Source organism: Puma concolor, chromosome A3, assembly GCF_028749965.1.
Source record: "Puma concolor isolate L17-30 chromosome A3, mPumCon1.1.hap2, whole genome shotgun sequence".
Classification (NCBI taxonomy): Eukaryota; Metazoa; Chordata; class Mammalia; order Carnivora; family Felidae; genus Puma; species Puma concolor.
In genome coordinates, this window is record NC_141669.1 from 74652534 (window position 1) to 74677581 (window position 25048).

At 54.3% G+C, this 25048-nt stretch overlaps 2 protein-coding genes across 3 annotated transcripts in view; one reads left to right on the plus strand and one right to left on the minus strand.

Moving 5' to 3' along the window:
* The window catches only part of STPG4 (sperm-tail PG-rich repeat containing 4), a 118162-nt gene extending 103294 nt beyond the window's left edge, over nt 1–14868 (plus strand). Inside the window, exon 9 of the transcript XR_015249230.1 lies at nt 13959–14868. The gene's annotated coding sequence lies outside the window, so the exon portion shown is untranslated. The remainder of the gene's footprint in view (nt 1–13958) is intronic.
* Nucleotides 1–25048, minus strand: part of TTC7A (tetratricopeptide repeat domain 7A) — a 120970-nt gene that overhangs the window by 44512 nt on the left and 51410 nt on the right. For both annotated transcript variants that reach the window (XM_086701155.1, XM_086701154.1), the window contains 6 exons: nt 19969–20106; nt 18321–18404; nt 14000–14104; nt 4669–4786; nt 3308–3365; nt 2115–2187 (listed from right to left, as the gene is read on the minus strand). In XM_086701155.1, coding sequence (XP_086557281.1) covers nt 2115–2187; nt 3308–3365; nt 4669–4786; nt 14000–14104; nt 18321–18404; nt 19969–20106 — 576 coding nt within the window. The remainder of the gene's footprint in view (nt 1–2114; nt 2188–3307; nt 3366–4668; nt 4787–13999; nt 14105–18320; nt 18405–19968; nt 20107–25048) is intronic.

Sequence of the window (25048 nt, forward strand, 5' to 3'; positions counted from 1 at the left end):
CTAGTGCCAGGCCCAGACTCCTCCCACGGGAGCTCCCTTTTGTGGAAAGTTCAAGGGAAGTGAAGGAAGCTAAGTGGTCACTGGTTCAGCTTGCCTGTGTCTCCGTAAGGCTACTCCTCCCTGGCGATTCTCCAGAGCACCCCATTATCCTGGGCTGAGTATCTAAATCCACAGCTGTCACTGCTCAGGCAGCCACACGTGCTCCGAGCAAGATGGGCTGGAGGGCTCCAGAGACCCAGGCAGGCCAGGTTTAGCCCAGAGTCCATTCCCTGAGGCTCCCAAGGTCTGGAGTCCCCAAGGAAAATGGGTGCCAGGCTCCACTGGCCTAGCCCTGCCATCTCTCTGGGAGGACAGACACCATTCACCAGAGGTGGCTGAATAATTAAAGATATTAAAAAGGTATCACCAAAGGTTTATCATGAACTTGATTGGTGTTTATACAGAAGGCTAAAATACAGTGGTCTCAGGTATTTCTGACCGTGTTCCTTGCAAAACCAGAGCAGAGTGATGTTCCTTGGGGAGAGCGGCAGAGAGGTACCAAGTGCCTCAACCAAGACCTGGAGTCTAGAACCATGGGGCACAGGGGGGAAAAGGGCTGGGACAGGTGGTGGCAGCCTGGAGGTGGAGGCAGGAGAGTGAGTTGAGGAGGGTGGTGGGCAGGTGCAAGAGAAGGGGAGAGAAGCAGCAAAAGGGAGAGGGAAGGAGAGCAGGGCCACCGGGGAGAAAAAGGCTGAGACAGGAGACCGGGAGAGATGAGTGACGAATCCAGTCAGGGTACACACAGGCGCTGGGACAAAGGTATGGGCATGGGGGTCCCAGTGATGGGAGTAAGGGTGCAGTGAGGGGAAAAGCCAGGCTGCTGCAGGGCTTGAGAGGAAGGTCAAGCAGACAGCAGCATGAAGCACCCAGGTGACCCCAGAGCCAGGAGAATCAGCTCGCGGGACCACCTGAACACAACACCAGAGGCTAGGAGGTGACACAGACCAGGAGGCCAACTGCAGGCTGGCAGATAAGGCTCTAAATGAATCAGGGCACAGGATGCTTAGAGCTACATGGCATGTCTAATGGGGGCAGAATGGGCTCTGGAGCAGAAACCTGGCTTCAGTGCTGGCTGAGCTGAAGCTCGGCAGGGTCCCAGTTCCTGCAGTATAAAACAGGGCCAAGGGCACCCTCCTCATCAGATGGAGGGCTCACCCAGCTCAGTGAGGGGCACAGCAGTACCCACGATTGCCAGGGCCGCCATCACCTGACCACCAGAGGATGGAGGCTCTGTTGGCTTCTCTCCAACAGTCTAGAGGCCAGCCCGGTTCCCTTGGTGCAGATACAGAGAGCTGTGCTGTGGACGCCAAGGCTGTCTGCAGTCCCCGAACGGTCCAGAGACCAGCTCACTGGGTCAAGGCCAAGAGGTCCTGCTTTGGAGGCCAGGGGTGTGCACCGAGCCCCAGCCATGCGAGGCACGCACATGAAAATCAGAGGTTCCCAAGGGCCTGGGAGAACGGGGAGCCCTGGCCCTTTTATGAAAGGTGACCCACTGGATGGATGACTGCCTGGCCTTACTCCCTGGACGGACCAGTGTCCTCACAGCACCAACAGCTCAGCTGCTCAGCTTGGGAAAGAAGGTGGGTTGGGCAGTGGTGGTAGCTCCAGTGGGGCCAAGGTGGCCAGGGGATAGGAGGCCCCCTACCAGGTCCTAGAGGCTGAGCCTAATGGTACTGTCCACAAGGCCAGGGACAAGCTCTGGGGTCCACAGAAACAGCTCTGTGTGTGAGTCACTCTGCTCTCCTAGATCTGTGGAGAAAGCCCAGTGGAGGTGAGGACATAAATACTTCCTGTGGTCACTCATCAACTTCTCAGGAGACCGAACTGTTCAAGGGAGTGTGAGGACAGAGAATAATCCCTTCCTGTGTGCCCATGGGCTCTACCACATTTTCTGACTCAATCCTTACTAGGTCCCTCTGAGGTGGCGTATGAAGATGTTCAGATAACAGATAAAAAAACAGAGACTGAGAGAGGTTAAGTCCTTGCAAAGGGTCACGTGGCTAGTAACAGCAGTGGTGCCAGGAGCAGACCCGCAGCCCTCGGGGACCTGGGACTCAGGAGATATGACAACCCACCTGGCGGACGAGGGCCAGCTGCAGGGAGACATAGAGGATGACCTGGGGGTCACCGGGCGCCAGCTGCTGGGCTCTGTGTAGGGAAAGGGAGCAACAGGTCAGTGAGGATTGAGCACCCAGTGTGCGATGTGCGCCTCCAGTGTGCCAGCCCTGTGTTGGGTGCCGCAGGGCAAAATGTCAAGGATTCTCAGAGGGTGCCTGGTAGGGGAAGATGGTGTTGGCAGCCCGTCAGCAGCAGGCTCCAAGAGGGCTGGCTCTGCTGAGGTGGGGGGCCATCTGGGGAGGGGAGGACTGGGGGATGGGCACTGCCTCTCACTCTGGGCAACTGTTAGCCTGGCTGAGGCCCTGCGGTGGCCTTGTACAGAGCCCGAAGCCTGACCTCTCCATCACAGGATAGAAGGGAACACTCCTGTGCGTGGAGGGCCTGGGAATGGCCTCTCTGGGAGAGAAGCCTTGGGAATGAAGAGCTAGCCCGGGCAGCTCAGCGGGGGTTGGCGGGGATGAGACTCTTCTGACTCGCTGGGTTCAGGAACAACCTGCCCCAGAGAGGGGCTGGATGTGCTACATGTTCCCACAAAGATGGCACAGGAGTCTAGGGCAGGCCCCAAACCAGCAGTTTCCACATCAGTCCTCAGAAGGAGTAAGACACACAGGGCTGGGAGGGCAGAGCCCTGCAACAGGCCAGAGGAGCCCAGAAGGATGCTTGGGAGGGACCCAAGGCTGGGATGGAGTCAGGGACTTAGCAAGGAGGAGGCCTAGGGAGGGCCACCACAGGGGAGGGGCTTCTCTGGCATCCCCTCCCCTCCTTCCCTCCAGGACCCCACCTTGGCTGCCAGGATATCTCTGAGCAAGGGGGTGGGGGTGGGGGTTGCGGTGATTCTCACAGTCCTCTGGTTGAAGACTGGGCTGGGAGGAGGCAAACACCAATTCTGTGTCCCTGCTACTAATACAAGGTGAGTCTCTAGTTATCTCACATAATTATCACAACAACAATGGGCTATCACTCCCATTTTAGAGGCCTAAGCTCCCAAGGGCAGGGGCCAAGCCTGGGGGCACTCTACCTGCCCACAGAGCTGGGTGTCCTGGTCAATAAAATGGGGATGGAAACCATTCAGTTTACACCAGCGGGCTCACTGGGATAAAGCATGTGGATGTGCTATCTCGGGCCTCTGCCGTGGCGGGGCCCTCCTCACCTCTCCAGCGTCTGCAGTGCTTTCCGGTGCAATTCGTCTTGCTTGGATTTCAGAGTCGCTGCAGGAGACAAGACAGAGACAGAGCCATGAGCGGCTGCTGAAGGGGTGCCGACCCAGCCCCGCCCCATCCAGGCCACTCAGGCTCTGCAGGGAGGGGCCCCACCAGGGCGCTATCTGGCCAGTGCTTGCACACTCCAGTGGTTCCGGACTGATGCCACCCACCGCCCTCGTTACCACGGGTAGGTGTGAGGTGTCCACTTGGCCCCAGCTTCCCGGCGTGTTTCTTGCCACACCAGGGCCTTCCACGGCCACCTGAGCCTTGAGAGACAGGTTACCACCACATGCCTCCTCGGGCTTCCTTATCTACAGGCTTCTTCTTTTTTAACCACTTTAACACATTTTTTTTTTTTTTTTGGCAAAATTTGTTTTACATTTATTTATTTTTGAGAGACAGAGTGAGACAAAGTGAGAGTGGGGGAGGGGCAGAGAGAGAGGGAGACACAGGATTGGAAGCAGGCTCCAGGCTCTGAGCTCGAACCCACAGACCGTGAGATCATGACCTGAGCAGAAGTCGGACGTTCAACTGACGAGCCACCCAGGCGCCCCACCACTTTAACACATTTTAAGTGTTACATTTTAAGGGCAGGTGTTTGAAGCCTTAGCTGCAGACTGAACTACCTGGGAAGCTTTAAAATGATTGTCATCCAGGCCCCAGCCCAGCCCTGGTCAGATTACTCTTCCAGGTTTGGTCTGCATGGGGCCCCATAACTCCCCTTCCTGCAACGACACAGAAATAGGTGGCTGCCTCATCGATGGGAGGTGGGGGGGACACACAGCTGAGCTGGCAGGGTTGGGGATAGAATGCCAGGTTTGGGGTGGCCGGAGTGGAATCCATCCGCCAAGCACAAGTATTTATTAAGCACCAACTGTGTACCCAGCAGTATGCCACGTGTCAAGGGGGGGTTAAAAGACCCTAGAAGGTCACAGCAGTGCTGAGGGCAAGAGCAAAACAGAAGAAAGACACCATGGGGTTCGGGCAGGCAGCACAGTACAGACTACAAGCACTACAGGAGTTCTAGAGGCAGGTATGAGCTCCTCTGCCCAGGAGCTGGGGCCTGGGAGGGTGGGGAGAACTGGGTCCATGAAGAGGGCATGTGTAAGAGTGTGAAGTCTGGGTAAAAGACTGGAAACTGGACTGAGGGGTGTGTGTGTGTGTGTGTGTGTGTGTGTGTGTGTGTGTGTGTGTGTGTCTGCACTCAACGGAGATGTGTTGGGGGTAGGCACTGGTGGGACAAGACGCCTGAGAGGCTGCTGGGAAGTCTGAGCCCCCCAAGCGGACGCCCCTAGGCTGTGGCACTCACCGTCAGTGGCCTGCAGGCTGTAGGTGAGACCCAGTGCCAGGTAGCCCTTGGAGAGGAACTCCCCGGCTTCCTCCCTCAGGTCGATCACCATTGTGGCAAAGTGCTCTGCCTCCTCCAGCTGCAAAGAGGACAGGCAAAGGTCAGTGGGAGGGCTTTCCTGGACTCAGTCACCAGCCTGGGACACTCAGAACTACAATCCCTCATGTGTGGGCAGCACAACCAGAGGCCACGTGGCTTGTCTGAGACCACACAACCACGGAGTGGAAGAATCAAGGCTGTTTCCTCCATCAGCGACTCCCTGGAACTCCTCCCTGCAACCCAAGGACCTGTGATCAGTGTCAGAGGAGAAAGCTTCCCTCGCTCCAGACATTCTAGCTCCCCCAAAAGGACTCTGCCTAGAGCATGGACCCAGGACCAGGCCAGCTGGTGAAAGCTCCTTTCATCATCTGGCCTCTGTAGGAGCCTCTGTCTGTCTCTGCCCTGTGTGGCAGAGAGAAGCCAGGGCTGGTGGGGGTGGGGGGCAGGCAGGGCTTGGGGACTGGGCCCTGGGGACACCGCCCACCCTGCAGAGTGGGCAGGCTGCCACTCTGGCTCTGTCTGTGAGCTGGCTCCCTGAGCTCAAACTTTTCAGGGGAAAAAGGCCTGAGGCTGTTTTTGTCCTGGAAGCAGGAAGAACTGTTCCGGTTGGAAAGGAACCAACTGGCGCAGGTCACGTGCACACACACCATCACACGTGTCACGTGACACAAAGAGGGGCTCCCACGGGGGTCAGGCTAGTCAGGGAGACGGGGGACAGCTGGGGGGTGGTCTCAGCTGTGCCCACTCATGGCCCACAGGCCTTGAAGAGGCCCCCTCCCTCCTCCTCAGCCCAGGTATGGCATCTGCCCACATGCCTGGCATGGCAGTGTACTGGTCTTAGTGTTCCTGACAACAAAGATGGGAGCCACCCCACAGCTAGGGGGCTGAAGGGACCATACCCCAAGCCCCGCTGCCATCCAGATGTCAAGGCCCCCTGTGTGGGGCATCTCGCCCCCAGCAGAGGTCCATAAAGTCAGACAACCAGGGAGCAAGATTCAAACCCAAGTTGGCTTCTGACACTCGTGCCAGTGCTGCTTCTACCCTGTTCTTGTCCCTGCCACCCCACCCTGGCAGGAGAGGGTCAGCTCTGTGCATCTTGTGGCCTGACCACTGGCCACAGCCGGGGCGACGGTGGACGCTCCCTCCCTGGAACGTGGAGTTGAGATCCCGAGACAGAGGCCATCAGCAGAGGGGAGATTAGTTGGGGAGTCTGCCCTTTGTGCACAGTCGGGGTACATTCTGTGCAGGGAAAGGGCTGAAGGAGCAGAGAACCCACTGTGAAGGGAGGGAAACAACAGAACCCAAACACAAGGAAGTAGAACATGTGAGCTGACAGCCCAGACAGAGATGGCGGGTGGGGGAATGAATCCCTGTGTGGCCTGCCCATCATCCCTGACCAGGGCAGTGCTCCAGCCCCTTCATGCTGGTGCTCTAGCTGCTGGCCTGGACAGCAGGCCACCTCCAGGTTGGTGGGCTGGTCACTGAGAGGAGTAGGGGGTCCAGGGACCTGAGCTCTGACACCATCAGGCCCTAGGATTCACAGTTTGGGGAAGGCCATAGCTCAGGAAACTCCTCAGCTGCCTGCTGCCCATCTCAGCTGGCCAGGGGGGGCCAAGCCTGTAGCAGCTAAGACCTGTTTCCTTGCACCACCTGGTCCAGCAGGACCTGAGGTGGGGGGTGGGGGTGGGCTTGGGGGCCTGAAGTCAGAGCCAGGTTGAGAGAAAAGCCCTGGAAGATGAGCTCCCAGACACAGACTCTGATACTCACCTGGCACCTGACAGCTGTGGGGCCTGGAGCAAATCACTTAATTTCTATGCCCCAAAGGTCCTCTTCTGCAAAATGGGGAGTTGGACCCCACCTCCAACTGCTCCTCCCCACAAACCTCCACCAAGGCTTCTGCAGCAGCAGGCTCTGTGATGGGCCCAGCTGAGGAACCCAGTGATAAGGGGGCAGGATGCCTAGGTGAGTTCACAAGGAAACCCCGCAAGCGAACAGGGTGGCCTCTTAATTAAGGCTCCCTGTGTAATGCTGGCATGGGGCTACTGGAGCTCCAACAGAAGGACAATCATGTGGCTGTGGTTGTCCAAGGAGGACTCATGGCGGGGGGCATGGGGGGCAGGAGGGACCAAGAAAAGGGTTAAGTGAGTAAACTCCACCTTTCCTCCTTCCTAACATCCCATTGCTGACACAGCTCATCGCGTACAGTCTTTAGGCATCATTATGCCCCATCCAAACAGGAGCAAGCTTGTTTATAAACCACCAATTACCAGTTACAGAAAGAATCTAGAAACCAATTACATCCATGTGTATACACTCTTCCCATGACCATGTCCTTCTACTCAGCAAATGCCGGCTTCTATCTCCTCCTTCCCAGGTAGGGAAGGTGCTGAGAACAAGGCTCAACAATTACTGGCAAACAGGGAGAAGTTACTCTCCAGTTCACACACATCATATTCTGGATTAGAAGAGCTCACCACACTTTAGTTTTAAAAAGTGAAAACAGGGGCACCTGGGTGGCTCAGTCAGTTAAGTGTCCAACTTCTACTCAGGTCACAGTTCATGGGTTCGAGCCACACATCAGGCTCTGCGCTGACAGTGTGGACCCTGCTTGGGATTCTCTCTCTCTCTCCTCCATTCCCTCTCTCTTTCCACTCCTCTCCTACTTGCACACTCTCTCTCAAAGTAAATAAATAAACTAAAAACATACATCCTTAACTTGTCCAACTTGTGGTTCACTCTGACCCCCAGGTCAGGAGCCTTCCTCAGTCAGTACTTGCCAGCCTTGTTTGTCCATGTAGTTTAAGCACTGTGTCAGCATTTGTCTCAAATCAAACTCACAAAGCTTGAATATACCATTTTCCCTAGATGCCCAACACTATTTTGGTTCCTACCACCTATTACAAAGCAGCCTTTTTGCATGAGGAGTCACTGCAGTGATGATGAAGGGGAAAAAATATCAATTGTTTTAAATATGTCAACGTACAACATGCTAACATACAGTATTAATATAGATGGGAGCTCTAACTGGTCAGCGAAAGGAAAAAATGCTGTCACAGCAAACAAAACAAAAACAAAACAAACCCAAGATTTATATGTATTTTAAATATATTTTAAAAACAAGAAATATGTATATAAATATATAATATGTATATTATATATTTACATAAGTATACATATATATATACACAAGTATATACACACACACACATACACACTACACACACACATAAACAAATATGTACACACACAATGCACCATTCCCCTTCATCTAAGACATGAGTGGCAATCCTAAAGCCCTTGAGAAAGTGGCTTTGTCATGTTTGTTCTGAAATACTAAGTGCCCAGCCAAGTCCACACTCAGTTCCACACTCAGGAATAAGCTCTCCACACGGATAGCAGGGCAGCCTTGAAAGCTGAGAACACAAGCCCTGGGACCAGACTTCTCACACTCAAATCCTGGTTTGGTTACTTACTAACTGTGTGACCTTGGGTAAATCACCTCACTTTGCCGTGCCTCAGTTCCCTCTTCTGTAAAATGGTGTGACAAGTGTTTGTCTGTGAGGCAGTTGCTGGGAGGACTGAATGAGATAAGACACAGTGAATGCTCAGAGCAGTGCTTGAATAAATGTAAACTATTATCATTAGCTAGTGAATTTCTATCTATAATTAGTTGCATCCTCCAGAATTCTCTTAGGCATCAGCCTGACAGATGTGGCAAGTGCCATCTGAATAAAGTCCTCATGCCCCCTTGTACATGACCTCTCTGACAAATCAGGAAGTGGCATCAAAGACTGTCCTGGAATCCAAAGGGGGTACTACTGCCTGCCTTTTATCTCCTGCCTCAGAAAAGGAGACAATACAGAAGGACCAGCTGGGTCTCCGCAGCCCTGTGTAGTCTACTGTGCCAGCTGGTCAAACCCTCTGACCCTCTATCCACAGTCCAGAACACACAGACCTACACCCACTAACCTACCCTTTGTAACAATACTCACCCCTGCTGTGGGTAACACACTCAGAATGATATTTTCCATCTTATTCTCTGATAGTCTATTTCAATTTTTTCTTAAGAAAGAGTTCTATTTCACAACCCACGAACGGGTCTCAGCTTCCAACGGGAAAGCCACAGCTCTAATCCAGGGGCTGACTGAGCTGCCCATCTACAGCCACCCCCATCAGCTTTCTCCCTGGGACTCCCTCACTTGGCCTTTTCAGTCTCCAGACACTTCCTATGGTGGCCTCAAAAGTTGGCAGCTGGTAGCTCTGCAGTTGGGGCTGCTGTTTCTGCAAGATTAGCTCAGATTACAGTGCTGGGCCCTCCTTGCTCAACCACACTCTTCCAGGGTGACAGGTTTTTAAAGTTCTTTTCAGCTGTTCTCCTTCCAGTGATACACTACTTTTTAAATATCTCCTTTACCTATGGCAGTCGTGTAACTTCGCCATGAACCCCACATAGAGACCCCCTCCATGCCCCTGCCTTTCCAGAGAGGTTTAGTGCAACCTGGTGCATCATAGCACCGCTGCCACCTGATGGAACAGGTGTCTCACAGCTGAAGGTTCTGGGGCACAGGGAGCTTAGGGGACCTGTTCGAGGCCACCTGGCTAGTGACAGAATGGAGTTTCTAACCCAGGTCTCCTGAGCCTACATCTGGATCTTTCTGAGCTACCTGATTCACAGCTGCCCTCTGTGGGTCTTCACTCTCTTCCTCTCTGACCCTTTGGGAAAAGGAGGCAATGAAGGTTCTAATGTGTGGACCCTTTGCTTCGGCTTTCCGGAAGTAAGGGAAGTGTTCCCATGACTTCACAAGTTCCTAACGGCTCTCTGGTTTTCCTGACTTGGTCCCTACACAGACAGGCTTCTGACTTCCACACTTTGCTCTTGCTTGGCTGCCTTCTGCTTCAAGGGCTGCCTCATTCATCTCGCATGAGGCCAAAGAGGTTGTACCCCTGGCATTTCATTCTCTTCCTCTTCCTGGGAACCAGAGAAAGTTCCTTTCTGAACCTCTCCAGTTTCTCCTCAGTCCCTTCCCATGGGGCTCAGGGCCTGTTGTCAACTGCTCCACTGAAAATGCACTTTTCCCTTCCCAGGAGGAACAGGACGAAACTTCTGTATTTCCACAGGCTAGCGGCAGGATTGCTGGCACTCTGTCTTCCCTGTCTCTTAAACACTCATCTTCCTGGCTCTGGCCACCCCTGAATCTGAAAAATGGAGGTAAAAACACAAAAGCATGTGCTTTCTGAGAACCTGCTGTTTTGAAGGGTCTGTCACAGGGATAGCGGCCATTCATCAGGTACTTGCAACGTGGTAGGCAGCAACACTGCTCAGCTCTGGTGTTCACAGCCACCTGTAAAGGGTGGATGTGACAGTTTCCATGGTACAGATGAGGCATGGAGAGGGCAAATTACTCCCCTAAAGTCACACAGCTACTGAGCGGGCAGGGATTTGAACATGATCCTCTCTGTCTCCAAAGCCTGCACTATTTGCACGGCCTCATACAGCCCCCTCGGGAAGAGGCCCAGAGACAGCATACAGACCTTTCAAAAGAGGAGCATGGTCTGCTTTTCCATTTCATAACGCCCTTCTTGTGTGCGAAACACAGCACACATGCACACCCCCAGCTCCTGTCCTCCTAGGGAAGTTTCACCTTTTTAAATTAAATACATTTTAAGTAATTATGTTTGGAGAGAGACTAAAAAATATTTACATCTCTTTCCTTCTTGCCCCAAAACTGGCTGGGGACCTTAGCAAGACATCGGCCATGGCAAGGCAGGAGGCTACCACACGCAGCAGCAGTTACTGGGTCAGAGCCTGGGATGCCCCCCTACCCGCCACCTAGGGGAGCCTCAGGCTAAGCCTCGGGGCCAGTACTCTCCCACCTGACCCCATACCTGACCCAGGAGCAATCACCTTGCATCAAACCCGTCAGCCAGCATGTGGCCATGCAGGTCCCTCTGCCTGGTGCCCTCCTTCCCCCACCACTACCCGAGGACAACCTGGCTCTCAGACCCAGACCTAGCCTAGGGTGTCCCATGCTGGCTCTGGGCATGAGGACAGGACGTGGGGACAGCAGGTGCTCCACCTCTGGGCACATGGCCACCGAGGCCGGTTTAACCCAGCACAACTCGTTTTTCAAATGTCCCAGTTTCAGCCTCCTTTCCTGCAACCTGGGCCAAGTTGTCCACCCCTAGATTTCTGTCCCCAGCTCACGGGGCTTGGCTGGGCAAAGGCTGGGGCTGCCGGGGGCTGTTGTGAGCCAGAAGAGCTGCAAAGGCAAGAGACAGAGGTGGCATCAGATGCCTTTCACAAACTGTGCTCCATCCCAAGTACTAGTACCCCTCTGCCCACCGAGGTCAGACCTGTTCTTCCTGTTTGTGGCCCTGCAAATAGAAAGTGCTGGGCCACCCCTCTCCCGGCCTCCTTGGAGAACAGGCTGCCCTTAGCTACCCACGGTCTGCTCTCTGCCCATGCCAACTCGGGAACCTGAGAACCACTGAACCAGAGGCAGACTTTCCACACTCATCCCTCCCAGCCAGCTGGGGTGGGAGTCATTCTCTAAGATATTAGCGGACACCTAACCACATGCAGGGTTCTTTGCTGGGGACAGATATGCGGGGTGCAGTGTGGTAAGGAAAGAAGCTCCCCGACTATTGGGAAGAGAAGTACCACACAAAGCAGAATTGGTTGCCCAGTGATTGGGCTCATCGGCAAGTAGGATCTATCCAATAAGCACCAGACATTAACTCTGACCTGGGGTTTAAGAAGGAAGAGAGACAGTTTCTGCCCTCAAGAAACACTGGTGATTACAATGTAATGTGCTAGGTGTCCAAGGCAGGTATAAATGGAACTTTAGGGAGGTGCAAGGGTTCCAGGTTAGGGACGGCCACCAGGAGGCCTGGCCCTCCAGCATGTCCTGGCTCTAGTCTGGACCCAACTGAAACCCCATCTCAAACCAGCCCCCAAAGCCGTGCATGCTTCTCAGCTGAGGTTAAACAGCTCACCCTCCTCTCTGATTCTGATGACAAGTCTGCATGTTTAAGTTTCCTTTTGGGCTTTTCTATTTATGTTGTCATTGATGACTTTGCTCCTAACTCATCTGATTTCAATTTGGACTGATTTGATCCTAATTTTATTACCATGTAATCTGAATGCATGTAATGACTGTAATTATGCTGCTGAGGGAAACAGCTCCTCCACGGTGGGAAGACCTAAATTTAGGCTTCCTGGCAAGGGACTGCTGGCTGGGTGGACACCCACAGCCACCTCAGAGCTGGCGGCCTATGAGAGGACAGAGGCCCTCCCCTGCCCCCGCTCAGTGAGGCGGGTATTTGGGGCTTTGTCCCAGAGATGGACTTGAGGCCCCTCTCAAGAGCCTCAGAAACATGCAGGAGTGTGAGCGAGGGGCCCGTGAGCCCCCCTTCTCTGCACCCCCCGGCTCACACCATAGCCCTCTGTTGCGGTGCTCAGTCTGGGCGTCTCCTCTCTGCCGACACCCGCAAACCAACCATGTCCCCACAGCTCCCCACTTCTAAGATGCAAGACACCAATAGTTCCCCTGCAAGGATTTGGGGGGCAAGGAGTTTCCCTGCTAATCATAGCGTGGGGAAAGCAAGCAGTGATGGAAGAACCCACCAGTAGCCTGACCCTCCACAGTCCAAGGCCACCTCCTCTGTGAATCTCCTTGACCCATCTAGCCTTCTACATACTTTATGTCATTTATGCCACATATGAGGAACAGACTGTAATTATTTCCATTTTACGAATGAGGAAACTGTGCACAGCAAGGTTAGTACTTTACTCAAGACCACCCAGGGGCTGGGCAACAAAACTTTTACCCACATCATCACACAGCCTCTTCCAATGCCTGGAGCCTGTTATAGGTCCTTCTGCTGAATTTCTCCCTCACTAAAACCACCCTCTAAAGCCTGGGGCCGGCTGGAAGCCATGCTTCCCCCTCCCCCCACCATTCACAGCGAGTGGGGCCATGCAGGGTCATGCAGGCACTTCAGCTACAGGAATCTGAGACTCTGGAGACAGAGGGGAAGGTGCTGTTTCTTCCTTGCTCCTCATGCTTGGGGGTCAGCCCTCTTTGTGGCAGACAGGACAAGGCCCACCGGGGCTGTGAGGTGGGGACGCAGGGGAGGGTCAGGGACAGTTTCTAGTCCCTGGAGGGACTTGGCGGGAAGGGTTAGAACACGAGTCTCCCTTTCCAGGGCTGGATACCTAAGGAAGGGGGGTGGGTGCGGCAGCAGGAGCCAGACAGGCCACTAATTCTGAAGCATCTGCTATATACCCCTGGAGCCTGGCCCCTGCTGCCCTGAACAAGCTGGGCACCCAACCATGGTGAGGGTGGGCTTGGGACAACAGGCAGGGGAGGACTGTGTATGGCAGCAGCTTCCTTTAGGGAGCTGCTGGGCCTGGAGGGCAGATGAAGGAACTGGGGCTATCTTGCCTGCAGAGAGAAGTGGGCTCCTGCCAACCTGAAGGAGCAGATGTACTTGTTCTAAGACAGCCCCTGACATCAGGAGGCTGATGCGGGCTTAAGGAAGGAGAGACCCTTAGGAAGTGAGCTCCTAGTGAGAGGAGACACCATGCAGAGGCCCTGCCTCAGGACCCCATAGACTTAGAGCAGCCACACAGGAGCCTGGGTTGGGGTGGGGGGGGGGCGGGGGGTGCTACAGGCCCAGCGCCTATCACCTGCTTCCGTGAGGGCCTCAGGGCCTGCCTGCAGTAAAAGCCCATCCTCTGGGGAGAGGGCTCACCGGACAGTTCCGCAGCCCCAGCAGACCCCCAGGCAGGCAGCTGAGCACAGGGCAGGGACCTGTAGTCTGGAGCCCAGAGGAACGAGGGGCTGACAGAGGAGGCCACCCTCTAGTCCTGCCCACACAGAACTGCACCCTGCAGTAATGTGCAGCCTCTATGCAAACGATGGTTGGCCCAGGTGCTCCAAGTCCTGTCCACTACTGCCCTGCTGGGCAGGTGGCAGGCCCTCTACTTTTGACTCTACATTCGGCTCTCTGGAGACCACAGCTCAAGCCTGAATCACAAAGCTGACACTGTCCTGAGTTGGGGGACCTGCTGCTGCAGATGGAGGCTGCTTTTCTCAGATTTCCCCTTCCAGGCCTGTCTGCCTCCCAGCTTCCCTCGCGCCCCCACCCCTTATACACACAGCAGGATTGCATGCCTCCATCTCATGCTCACCACCACCCTCCCGCAGGAGCTGCCGGAATCTGGGCCCTACCCCCACGGCTCACTCACCCAATGCAGGGACCCGATGCAGACCTTGGCAGCCATCAGGGGCACAGTGGGGTCCGAGGGCCGAAGCTTCATGCACTCCCGCAGCAGAGACACGGCGTAGGCTGACTGCAGAAGAAAGGGCAGGTGACACCATTACTGACAGCCCTGGGCCTCAACGGACTGGGTGCCTCATGCCTACGGCCTGGGGGAGCTCCCAAACCGCCAGTCCTTGCTCTGTACCCCTTTCCTCCCAAGAGCCAGGAAGAGGGCCCAGTGAGAGGAGCACAGGTCATGTTGGTGGACAAATCCCTCCTGGGCTTCAGGTTCCTCATCTGGAGAATGGAGGCTGTGACCTTTGCCCAGAGGTGGTGTGCCAACAGCTAAGGTAACAGCAGGTGGAAGCTCTTCAGAAGGAACTCAAATATGAACCATGGAAATTTTAGAGGCAAAAAGGGGCTCTCTCAAACTTCTGAGCTCAATAGCCTTCGTTTTCAGGGGACGGGATGACACCAAAGCCCTGCAGGAGCTGGAGGCAGGGCTGTGGTGGGGAGATGAGACGAGGCATAAACGCTGGCAGAGGAGGAGGAGAGAAGTCTAGCTGGCAGAGCCAAAGAAAACCTCCAGCCAGGAATCCGAGGCCCCACAAGGCTCCAGGGACTCGGCCACAGAGATGGGGCCAGAATGGACCTGCTGAGAATGGCCATGTGTGGAGGGAGGGCCAGGAGGAGAAACCATCTGCAGCCAGGCAGCAATATGACCAATCACAATAATGAGAAGGAGAACACTAGCTAACACTTACTTAGATCTTACTACGTACCAGGCACTGTTATAAATCAGGGCCAAATGTGGCCCTCTGTCTGCTCTTGGAAATAAAGTTTTATTGGAACTCAGCCACACCCATTCATGTATGTATTGCCTACAGCTGTTTTTATGACAGAGTGGAGTAGTTCCCACAGAGACTACTTGGCCTGCAAAGTCAAAAATATTTACTATTTGACCCTGTATAGAAGGTCTGCTGTCTTCTGTGCTAAGTGCTTTATAAATATTAAGTCATTCATTTTTCACTACTCTTCTATGAGGTAGTATGCTATGTCCCTATTTATAGGTGAGGAAACTGAAGAAGTTAAGTAGCTTGTTCAAAGCCACAGTACCCATAAGTGGCTGAGCTGGGGTTTGAACAGTCTGGCTCTAAGCTTGTAACCACTGCCCTATTCTGCTCTGTGGTGACTACCTTGGCAGAAGAAGCCTGTGTCTCCCTGCTGCGCGCGCACACACACACACACACACACACACACACACACACACACAGTCAGGGCTTCTGACTGAATCCAACACTTTTCCAAGAAACTCAGCAGTGACACCACCCCAAGTGTGCACACTCCCATGGTTGTGTGACCCCCAGGTAGGCAGGCAGGGGCATGCGTGTGTAACTACAATTCCCACATGCTAAGCCCTGCTGTGAGTCAAGCTTCCTCACCATTAATTAGCTTTCACCCTCCCCAGCAACTCCGAAGGTTATCACTGAGGAAGTGGGATTCTGTTAGGCTTACTTGTCCCCAGCTCAGTGTGAGACTGGCAGAAACAGACCTGGAACTCAATATCTGTGTCCACCCTAGACCCCCAGCCTCTCTCTAGCTACCCCTCCTTTCTCAGCCCAGACATGACAGACTGAGGCTCTGGGCTCAGGCTTATTAGGCCAATTCCAGGTGTCCTAGTCAAGGGCCAGTTCCCGGCCCAGTACTGGGCTGGGGTTGTGGGGTCACTGCAGGAAGGCGGAAGAGGTCATGACTCTTGCCTATCAGGTGCCTGCACAAAGGTCAGGGACAGAAGACAAAAGCTACCATTCCCCACTGCTCTCTTGGGAAACACAGGACACACGAGGGTGTGAGACCAAGCACAGGAAGGTGTCAGCAGACGACCTGTTCTGGCAGGCTGGGAGACTGGCCTAGACTGCAGGATGGGAGGTGTCGTGAAGGGCCTGAAGGGGCTGCCAGGAGATGCACAGCTCCTGTGAATGCAACTCCCAGCACCCCCCGCCACGGCCCCCTGTCCACACAGCACAGCAAGCCTCGGGTTCTCCTTGGCCTCCTTCCCTGGCTGCTGGCCTCTGCAGGGTTGAAGTGTTCCCTGACCTTGAAATAAAGGTTCTATAACCCTGACTGTCCATGTTCACCACACACAGACCACAAAATGCTGCTATTTAAGGAGCCAACTGAGGACTCCACAGTCACGGTTGGCAGCTTTTTTTTCCTTTTTCTTTTTTTTTGTCATGCTGGTTACCTAGCAACGCAGCCAATGTGACTGCTGAGGAGACCAAGAGAAGGAGCGACCTAAATCATGTCATGGACCTCATCGTTTCTTCCTGCAGGTTGAGGTGTCAGATGTGTTTATATTGGCCTGGCCTCACCTTCGGCACAAGTGCAGGTACAAGAACCTTGATTCCTACCTTAGGCTTTGGCAGAGGCCAGCTCTGGCCAATGTCGAGGGCTGCCTGGGCCAACCAGGCAGACTGAGCTGGTGTGCAGGTTCCTGAGGGGAGTGGAGAGTGCGTTTCCAGAACAATCTCCTGCTACACCAAATGCAGGGATGGGTATAACCCAGTGTCTCCGGACTGTGGGGTCTCATGTGCGAGGAACTCCCACATCACCCCAACTCCCTGCCTATATGCCCATTCTCATGCCCACCTTGCTGGTCTGTGAAGGAGCCAGGCCCGAACACCAACTCCCTGGATCCTGGGACGTGCCAGACTGCGTGTGGACCTCTCTGATCTCTGAGCCTGGCTCTTCTCAGTAAGGAGGTTCGAGATCCCGTACCTCCCAGACTAACATGACACCTTCTCCTGAGACTGGGGGGCTTCCTGGAGTACCACCAGATATTAAAGCTAACTTCTGAATGTGGTACGTTCTTCTGAGAGGGGTCCCCAGCTTTTCTTGGCATCTCAAAGGGGGTTCATGATTCACAGAAGGGTGAGGACCACTGCTGTGGCCCTGGGCCTCTCCTCCTGGTTCATGCTCACTATTATAAGACTAGAGGCTCTTTGTTTCCCAGAGTCGGGAAGAAGCTGTCACATGCCCCTGTGACCTGTCTGCCCAGGCTCTGTGTAAGCTCCAGCCCTACCTCCTCCCCTCCCTCAGGCCTCACTCTGTCTGTGGCTTGAACTCCCCCTGAGCCTTGACAGGACCCTGCTGAGCACAGAGCCAGGGTACATCATGTCTGTGCATTTAGGAGGCTCTGGGAGGTCAACTTGATGGGGGAGGGGAAGAAGTCTGGGAAGACAAACTTGATAGTGGGGGGCGGGGTGGTGCAGGGGTGGGAGGCTCCCCAGGTGATTCTCACCATACTCCCCTGGCCCCTTCCCACCTGTCAGGCTGCAGCCCCTGCTCTTCTTCCTCTTTCCTGCCTGACCCAGCCAGCATGGCCTCCATTTGTGGGGGAGATGCTGGCAAGCCCAGGAGGGCCCGCCTCGGAGACCAGCTGCAGGGCTAGAAATGGCAGGTGGCACAGATGGGCGGGGGAGGGGGCAGGAATTCCCTCAGCCCCACAAAAGGGCTCTGGGTGTTTACAGCTCTTGGCACGATTTGCAAGCTCCTGCCACCTTATTTCCTGCATTCATAACGTCCTCGGCTCTAACACCCTCAGCACCCAGCTCCGGAAAGGTTTTCCTTTCATGTTACTGCTGAAAATAGAGGCTTATGTAAGTGTAATTCTCATCAGAGGAGAAAGCAGGGGGTGCTGGAACAGGGCTCGGTGGGTAGAGTGCAAAGGTGGCCCTGGTGACCTGGGATAAGGGCAGTCTCCCTGCCCCCGCCCCAGCCACATCCTCTGACGCAGTCCTCCCTCTGAACTCCCAAACTCCCATGTGGGAGCTGCTGTTCTGCTCCACCCTCTACCTCTCCCTCCCAGGCAGGTCCTTCCATGGGAAGGTCCTTTCCTGACACCACACTCGATGGGCAGGAAGAGAGCTACGGCCCAAATGGAACAACATGCTCCTTGCCCAGAAGCCTTGTCCCAGGCCTGTTTCACACAGTGGTACTCAAGTCACACATGGAAATGCTCCGATGCCACATGTGTGCACATGTACTAGGAGAAAAGCATCCACAGACTCACACTGCACACCTGGCACCTCATAACTCACAGGGGGACACCAGAGTCACACAGGGGTCTGTGTGTGACCCTCTGGTGCCCCCCACTCTCCTGGAGATTAAAACCTGATGCGGGACATTTCTGAATCACTGCCACACCCTCCACTCACCTCTGGGAGGGCCCAGAGGAGAGCAGAGGCCCCATGGGTGGGGCCCTATCGGTGCAACCTCCCCCACCCCACACACACCCCGGGTCTTACCTTCCCACAAGCCACCATGGAGAGGGCCACTTGGTACCAAAGGTGAAATTCTTCAAAGGCAAACTTCATGGCTCGCTCCAGGCACTGAGGAGAGGGGGCTGGTCAGCACTTCCCCACCAGGGGTCCTCCCCTCCCAGCCCAGTCCACTCCTTTCCAGGGTAACCACTGCCCAAATCACTTCCTGGAGGAGGCTGTCTTCGGCCCACACTTGGTTCCCGTCAGCAAACGCCAGGCATCACCTGTCCCTGCCACAGGCATGCTGGATGACTTTGCACAAGTCTCTTACCCTCTCTGCCCCTTGGTTCCTACCTCCACAACGTGTGAAAACCTTCCAGGGTGATGGTCAAAAGTGAATGAAATTGGGTCTGGGTTTTTAAAATTTAAACATCCCATAAAAACGATAAGTGACATTCATTATTGTGCATGGTACCATTCTCAGCTTTTTACGTGTATTAGCTCATTCATTCTCCCCAACAGATCTGTGAGGTGGGTTCTCTCATTATTCCCATTTCACAGATGAGGAAGCTGAGGCTTGAATGACTTATCAGGGTCACAGGGCTAGTAACTGGCAGAGCAGGCTGACTACAAAGCCCCCCATATGGAAAGGCTTTTTCTCGGTTCTGCTATTCTCTATGACCACCGAGAAGACTGACTGCCCCACCTGCCTGTCCAGTCCTGGGCAAGCCCGTATCAGGGGTGGCCTGGTGAGATCCAACAGACGTAATACAAGTGCTTCCAGGTGATGGAGGCAGAAGCCAGCATGTGAGGACAGGATTCATCATGTGGCCATGGTCAGGCGGGGTGGGAAAAAGAGGTGAGGTTACAGGACCAGACAGTATGTACTTTAAGAGCTCGCTGGCCTGGGTTCACTTGCTGGCTCAGTGTGCACTCTCACCGCCATCTTGGGCAAGAAACCATCTCTCTGGGCCTTGCCTTCCTTGCTGGTAAACTCGAGAGAATACTACTTAAAGAAGGTATCCTCTGAGAGCACCTTGCATGGCACCTGGGGCAAGCAGGAGCTCAGCAGATGTCACCTACCCCAGGAACCCCGTAAACACATGGGAAGAGAATCCACTGCCAAAAGGCCTATCCCTAGTGCCACCTTTGATCCCAGCCCAGATTGGAAAGCTCAAACATGTATGCGTGCCATTCGCACTGTGGGGGATGGAGAGAGGGACAGCTTGGTGCTCTGGTCCTTCCATCTCCACCCCGGACAGGCACCATCCCTAGAGCGTTGCCCAACCAGGGTCTGCTCAATAGATTGGGGGTGCTCTGTCTAGCTTGGGTGGGAGGGGGCCCAGGTTCCCGACACACACCAAGCTCAGAACCTTGTTGGGAGAGGCAGTAATGAAACACCAGTGTCCTCTGTGGGGGAAACTGAGGGGTGGATAATTTTCCCTTTGTGTTTCTCTATGCAACGCCATGTGTTTTTTTCAAAAGAAAATCACATAAAAACACTAGCAAAACAACTGAAAACCAAAACCCCACCCTGCCAGTGATGAGCAGCTCTCCCAACATTGGAAATGGAATGGTCCTAAGCCTGGTCTCCCAAGAACTGAGCTGTACCCCTTGGTGGAGGCAGGAAAGGGACAGAGGAGGAGGTCCTTGGTGGGCCACCTGACTTCTGGGGAGGGGTGGGCCACCGTACCTCAGAGAGCATGACGTACTGGCCTCTCCTGCCCAGCGTGATGCTCAGGAGGTCATAGATGGCCGCAGCGTTCCGCAGGCTCACTGCCCGGTCCTCCTCCTGCTCCGGTGCTCGGCTCAGCACCACATCTCGGGTAGCCTGTGGGGGAACGTGGTTTGGGAAAGAGCAAGGACAGAAAATAAGCAGCTGCCTGCCTCCAAGGCCCGGTGACCATCACCCTTACATTGCTACCCAGGCCATGCTCCTAAAATCAGCCAGAGCCTTTCCCCATCCCCATGAAGGCCCCCATGAAAGAGAGAAAACCCTCTACTCATAGCCCAGGTGAGGAAGCAGTTCTGAAGGTTCCTGCTATTCAATGTTTTAGTCTGCAAAATCTCAAACCTACAGAAAAATTTCAAGGATAATGGCACTGATCACATTTGCCTGTCTCTAGTATATAATAATAATCATAATCATAATCATAATAATAACAATAATAAAGTCATTATGGTAAGATGACCCTTTGCCCCTAAATATAAGAATATATTCTTATATATATATATATATATATATATATTCTTATATAAAAAAATATATATATATATTTTTTTTTAAACAACCACAAGAGGAATGCCAGTATTTCAGGAAATGTAAAACTGAAACCTCTCATACCAGCTCACAGTCAGATCTTACCACCTGCCCACTGCTGGTCTCACTAGAAATTTTCTCATCCCAGAACCCAATCCAGGACCATGCCCTGCATTCAGGGAGTACGTCTCTTTTGTCTCCTCTCAGCCAGAAGAGCCCCTCAGCTCTCGTCTGTCTTTCAAACACTGGCATTTTTGAGGACATGTTTATGTGTTTTGTGGAACAGCTCCTTGTGTGCTTGGAATTGTCCACTCACAGAAAGAGCTTCAGGTAATATCTGGAACTGTCTAGATCAGGTGGGTGGTTCTGCTGCTTGACTCACAGGAGGGGAGCTTGGGCTGTGGCTCCTTGGTGTCCTCTGCAGGTCCCCCGAGTCCCTCTGATAAGGACTCCTCCGCTGCTATACTTCCTTCCCATCACCCTGTGTCCAACCCAGACCCTATCCTGACTCCTTCTGACCATGGAACTCTCATGAGCTCCCTAAGAAACCTCTCCCATAACATAGGGCCTCTGTGCTTGGTGTCCAGCACTTAGGAGTTCAGTAGCTCAGAGTTGCCAGGTGGCTGGCTACTGGGTGGGAGGGTGGTGGCAGGGGGCGGGATAGGGGGAGGAGAATGGGAAAGTGTGCTTTAGGAGTAGGTGACTCTGTACAATCTGTATCGCCTGAAATCTCCCCCGTGTGGATTTAGGACCCTCTTTTTCTGTGGCCTGTGATCCCACCCCCTCTTGTAAACCCGTGCCCTGGGGACGACACTCAGGCTCGGCAGTAATTCAACACGAATCATGGTTCTTCGAGCTGAGCAGCAACAGGGCAGGGACCAGGCTAGGGATGCTTTGGGACCTCTGCCTCCCCCAGCCCCCACCACACACACCTGAGCACTGTATCTGAACTGAAGGAAAGCTGGGTTCCAGCCAGATGTCCCTACTGGCAACTCTCAGTATCCTCCTCCATCTGTATTAGGGACTGAGCCCCCTTTTGTATGTTGGGACCCACCCTCTTCTACTTTCCCACACAGGACCTCAGAACCAAGGATGCTGGGATAAAAGGAAACTTAAAATGACAATCCTTCCTGTCTAGAGATGGTCCGCAAAACTTCCACCTGGGAAGGACTACTAACCCCTCCTCCAGGTCAGGGGCTGAGGCCCCAAGGGCAAGTGGTTATAGAGGCAGAAGAAGGTCAATGACCTTCAGACTGCAGGCTCTGAAAAGTGTCCTGTTGTGCAGGCCTGAAGTGCATTCCCACAGTCTTCTGGAAGCCAAAATGCCTGTAAGACCCAAGGAAGTAACTCACCCATGGGGGCATTTCAGGAAGGCAAAGCAGTGGCCAGGGGCTCTGATGGGTGTTCCTCCAGCCACAATAGGTGAGGGCTGCCAACCTTCCCCCCCCGCCCCCACCCTGTACATGTACCAGTCCCAGGAGAAGGTGCCGGAGAGGCCAGGAGATCCCCAGAAAGGATGAGCACTGGTGCCAGCCAGACAAACAAGAGCTGGTCAGGAACTCCAAAGGGTTAAGGGAGAGGAGCAGAGAGGGAAAGTGCCAGAGAAATCCCTCTCCTTCTCAGTGAAATCCACCCACACAGGCACCATCAGGAAGAGAGAAGAAATTCTGAGAGGCTTGGCAGGAGCTATTTCTCTAAGCAGAGCAGGAACACAACACTGGCCATGTACCTCCCCCCTCCGCCACTTCCGGCCTTCCCCTCCAGCAGCTCCCCAGCTCTGGCCACTGAGGGTGGGGCCCAGAGAGGCGACTTTGCCAGGCAGCAATGACAGGGGTGGGGGACAATGAGAGGACAGGAGGTACAGACCCTGCCCTCAGGGAGGGGCCATGGAACCTTCTGGAAGCAGCAACAGTACTTGCGCCCAGTGGAATTTGACCTAGAGCTTGGGTAGGAGAAGGGTCCTAATGGAAAGGGAGCAACACTGGCAGCCTGTGGTGGAGTGGGGTTGGGGGGCTTTTCTGTGGGGAGTGGGGAGATGCCTGGCTGGGCACATGCAGGACCCAGGAAGCTACCCATGCATACCAATATCCTTCTGGGGATGGTGAGCAGTGAGCTATGACCGAAGCCTCAACTCTGGTTGGCCTGTCCTTGAAGAACAGCCCCTGCAGACCTCAACTCCCAACCCCCTCCAGACTGCTCCAGGACAAAGTCAAACCTCCTCTTCTGTGGCTGCCATGAGTCCCTTCGCCATGAGGTCCTGCTCACCTGGCCAGCTTCTCCCACAACCAGCTCCCAATTGTCCCCCTGCCCCATGGGACTCCTTCAGCTCCCTCTCTGCACCATGGACAGACAATCTGTACCCTCTGTCAATCTGGATGCCCCTGGCTCCTTACAACCCAACTCACGTACCTGTTCCTTCAGGTGTTGACCTGACTTATCCCACCAGGCAAGGCCCCCTGCCTGTGTCCTCTCCCAGCATGACACACAGACCCCAGCCCCTGTATGCTCAACAGTTCTTGGGGGTTCTTGGGGCAGGGATGTCTTGCCGTCTCCAGCACCTTCCTTGGTCCATGTCTGTAGAATGACGCTGAGAGAGAAAGATTTCTGGACCTAGTGTGGAAACTTTCTTCTCTTGCCCTAGACCTTGCCTTTGAAGACAACAGTGCCTCTGAATGTGTGCCTGGGGGATGGGAGCGGTGGATTTCCAGCACTGGGCATGGATTGAGTCAGAAGTCCAGGAACAGATCTGAGCATCTCCTCAGCCTGGGGGCTGGCCTCCCCAGAAGGTAAACAGCAGGGAAGGGGTCTCCTCAGGGGTCCTCAGGACCTGGCGCCTGTGTCAAAAGGGAAGCATGGTTCCCCAAAAGAAAGCCAAAAGCAGAAGTTTGCCCCAGTTGCTATGCCTTTGGGGCAGGGCTGCGGTGAAATGCTACAGTGGTGCTCGCCCGCCGGGTGGGGGAAACAGGGCAAAAGGAAGGAAGCTGTGGGGGTTAGCAACAGGGCAGGGATTCATGTGCGGCATGGAGGGCGGAGCCTCAGACACTCTGGGGACTTCTGGTCACTGCCTGTGTGCCCTGAGTGTCCTGTTCTTCCTCCCCTGGGCTCACCACCCTCAGGCCAGCGATACTACAAGATTCACGAGCAACCTGTGAACTAGTCCCAGCCACTCTTTTCCTCCACCATCCAAATGGCCTTGCTAGGAAATCCTTCAGATCAAATGCAGTGACAGATATGAATGCACCAAGACCCATAAAGCAATATGTAGACACTAAATACTCTTCTCACTATCACCATCCTTACTAGGCTGGGCGTAACACAGAATATTCTCCCAGCACAACCTCCAGGACCCTCTGCCTCTGGAGATTCCCTGTCCTTGTCTGGTCCACGAATTCTGTCCCAGGCAGGGCTTGTGAGCTGTACCTTCTCCCAACCTGGGCCCTCTGGCTGTCTCCCCATGGAAGTTCCCTCCAAACTGAGGGCATTCACGCAGGCCCTCTGCAAGTCAAAAGAGGAAAAGCAAAGAAGAATGTTCTTCCCCACCCCCATCATCCAATAGCTCATTACTGCCAGCATGACCCATATCTGGTGTTTGGAGAAGGATCCATGAAGCAAGTGTAGGGCCTCCCAGGAGGGTCAGCGAGACAACTGCCAGGTCTCCAGGCAGGCCAGCCCGTGTGAAAGCTGAGGCAGGAGACTCCTCTTCCAACAGTCATCCTTCACGTGTGCTGCATGTCACCTTTTCAGGGTCACATCTGTCACATCTCATCCAGCCTCACAGTAACTCCAGGGAGGGGCAGGGGGAACTGCTATGCCCCCTGGGCAGATGGGACACTGAGTCCCAGAAGGTGAACTCATTGTGCAAGGTCCCCGAGAGTTAAGGCTGCGCCTTCAACAGCCAGTCCAGGACAGCTTCTGCCTGCCTCTGGTCCTGACCTTATGCTGACTGCAGGGCCTCAGACCACACTGACCTTCGCTTCCACCTGGTCCCATTTCTCCTCTCTAATCCTGGACACAAACAGGGTAAGAGAAGTAAAGGGAACTAACTTGTGGAGTACTCTGTAAGCATCTCACAATGACCTCATGCACTACTATCCTATTTTACAGATGAGAAGACTGAGGCCCAGGGAGGCTCCCCAAGGCATACAGATAGGTGGGACCCAGATTAGAGCCTAGACATTCTGACTTCACCCCCGGAGGCCTCTGAAGAAGTGTCCAGTAGCCTCGTCCATGCCAACAGAAGCCCTGGGATGGCTCTGCTTATAAAAGAACCAAAGCAAAACACAAGGCTGGGCATTCCAATCAGGAAAAAAGCCCCTCGGGCAATGGGTCCAGCCATGTTCTCAGACACAGCTGCTCCACCGGCCAAGGACCCGGTCTCAGGGCCTGCTGCTGCCACCCTACAAAAGCACCCCGGAAAGGAGTCTCCCAGCAGCATCTGCGACTGGCACCTGCCCCTCCCTGGAGGGCACTGTCATGTTCTGCTTGTGCTCTCGTCCCCCACCAGCAGACATAA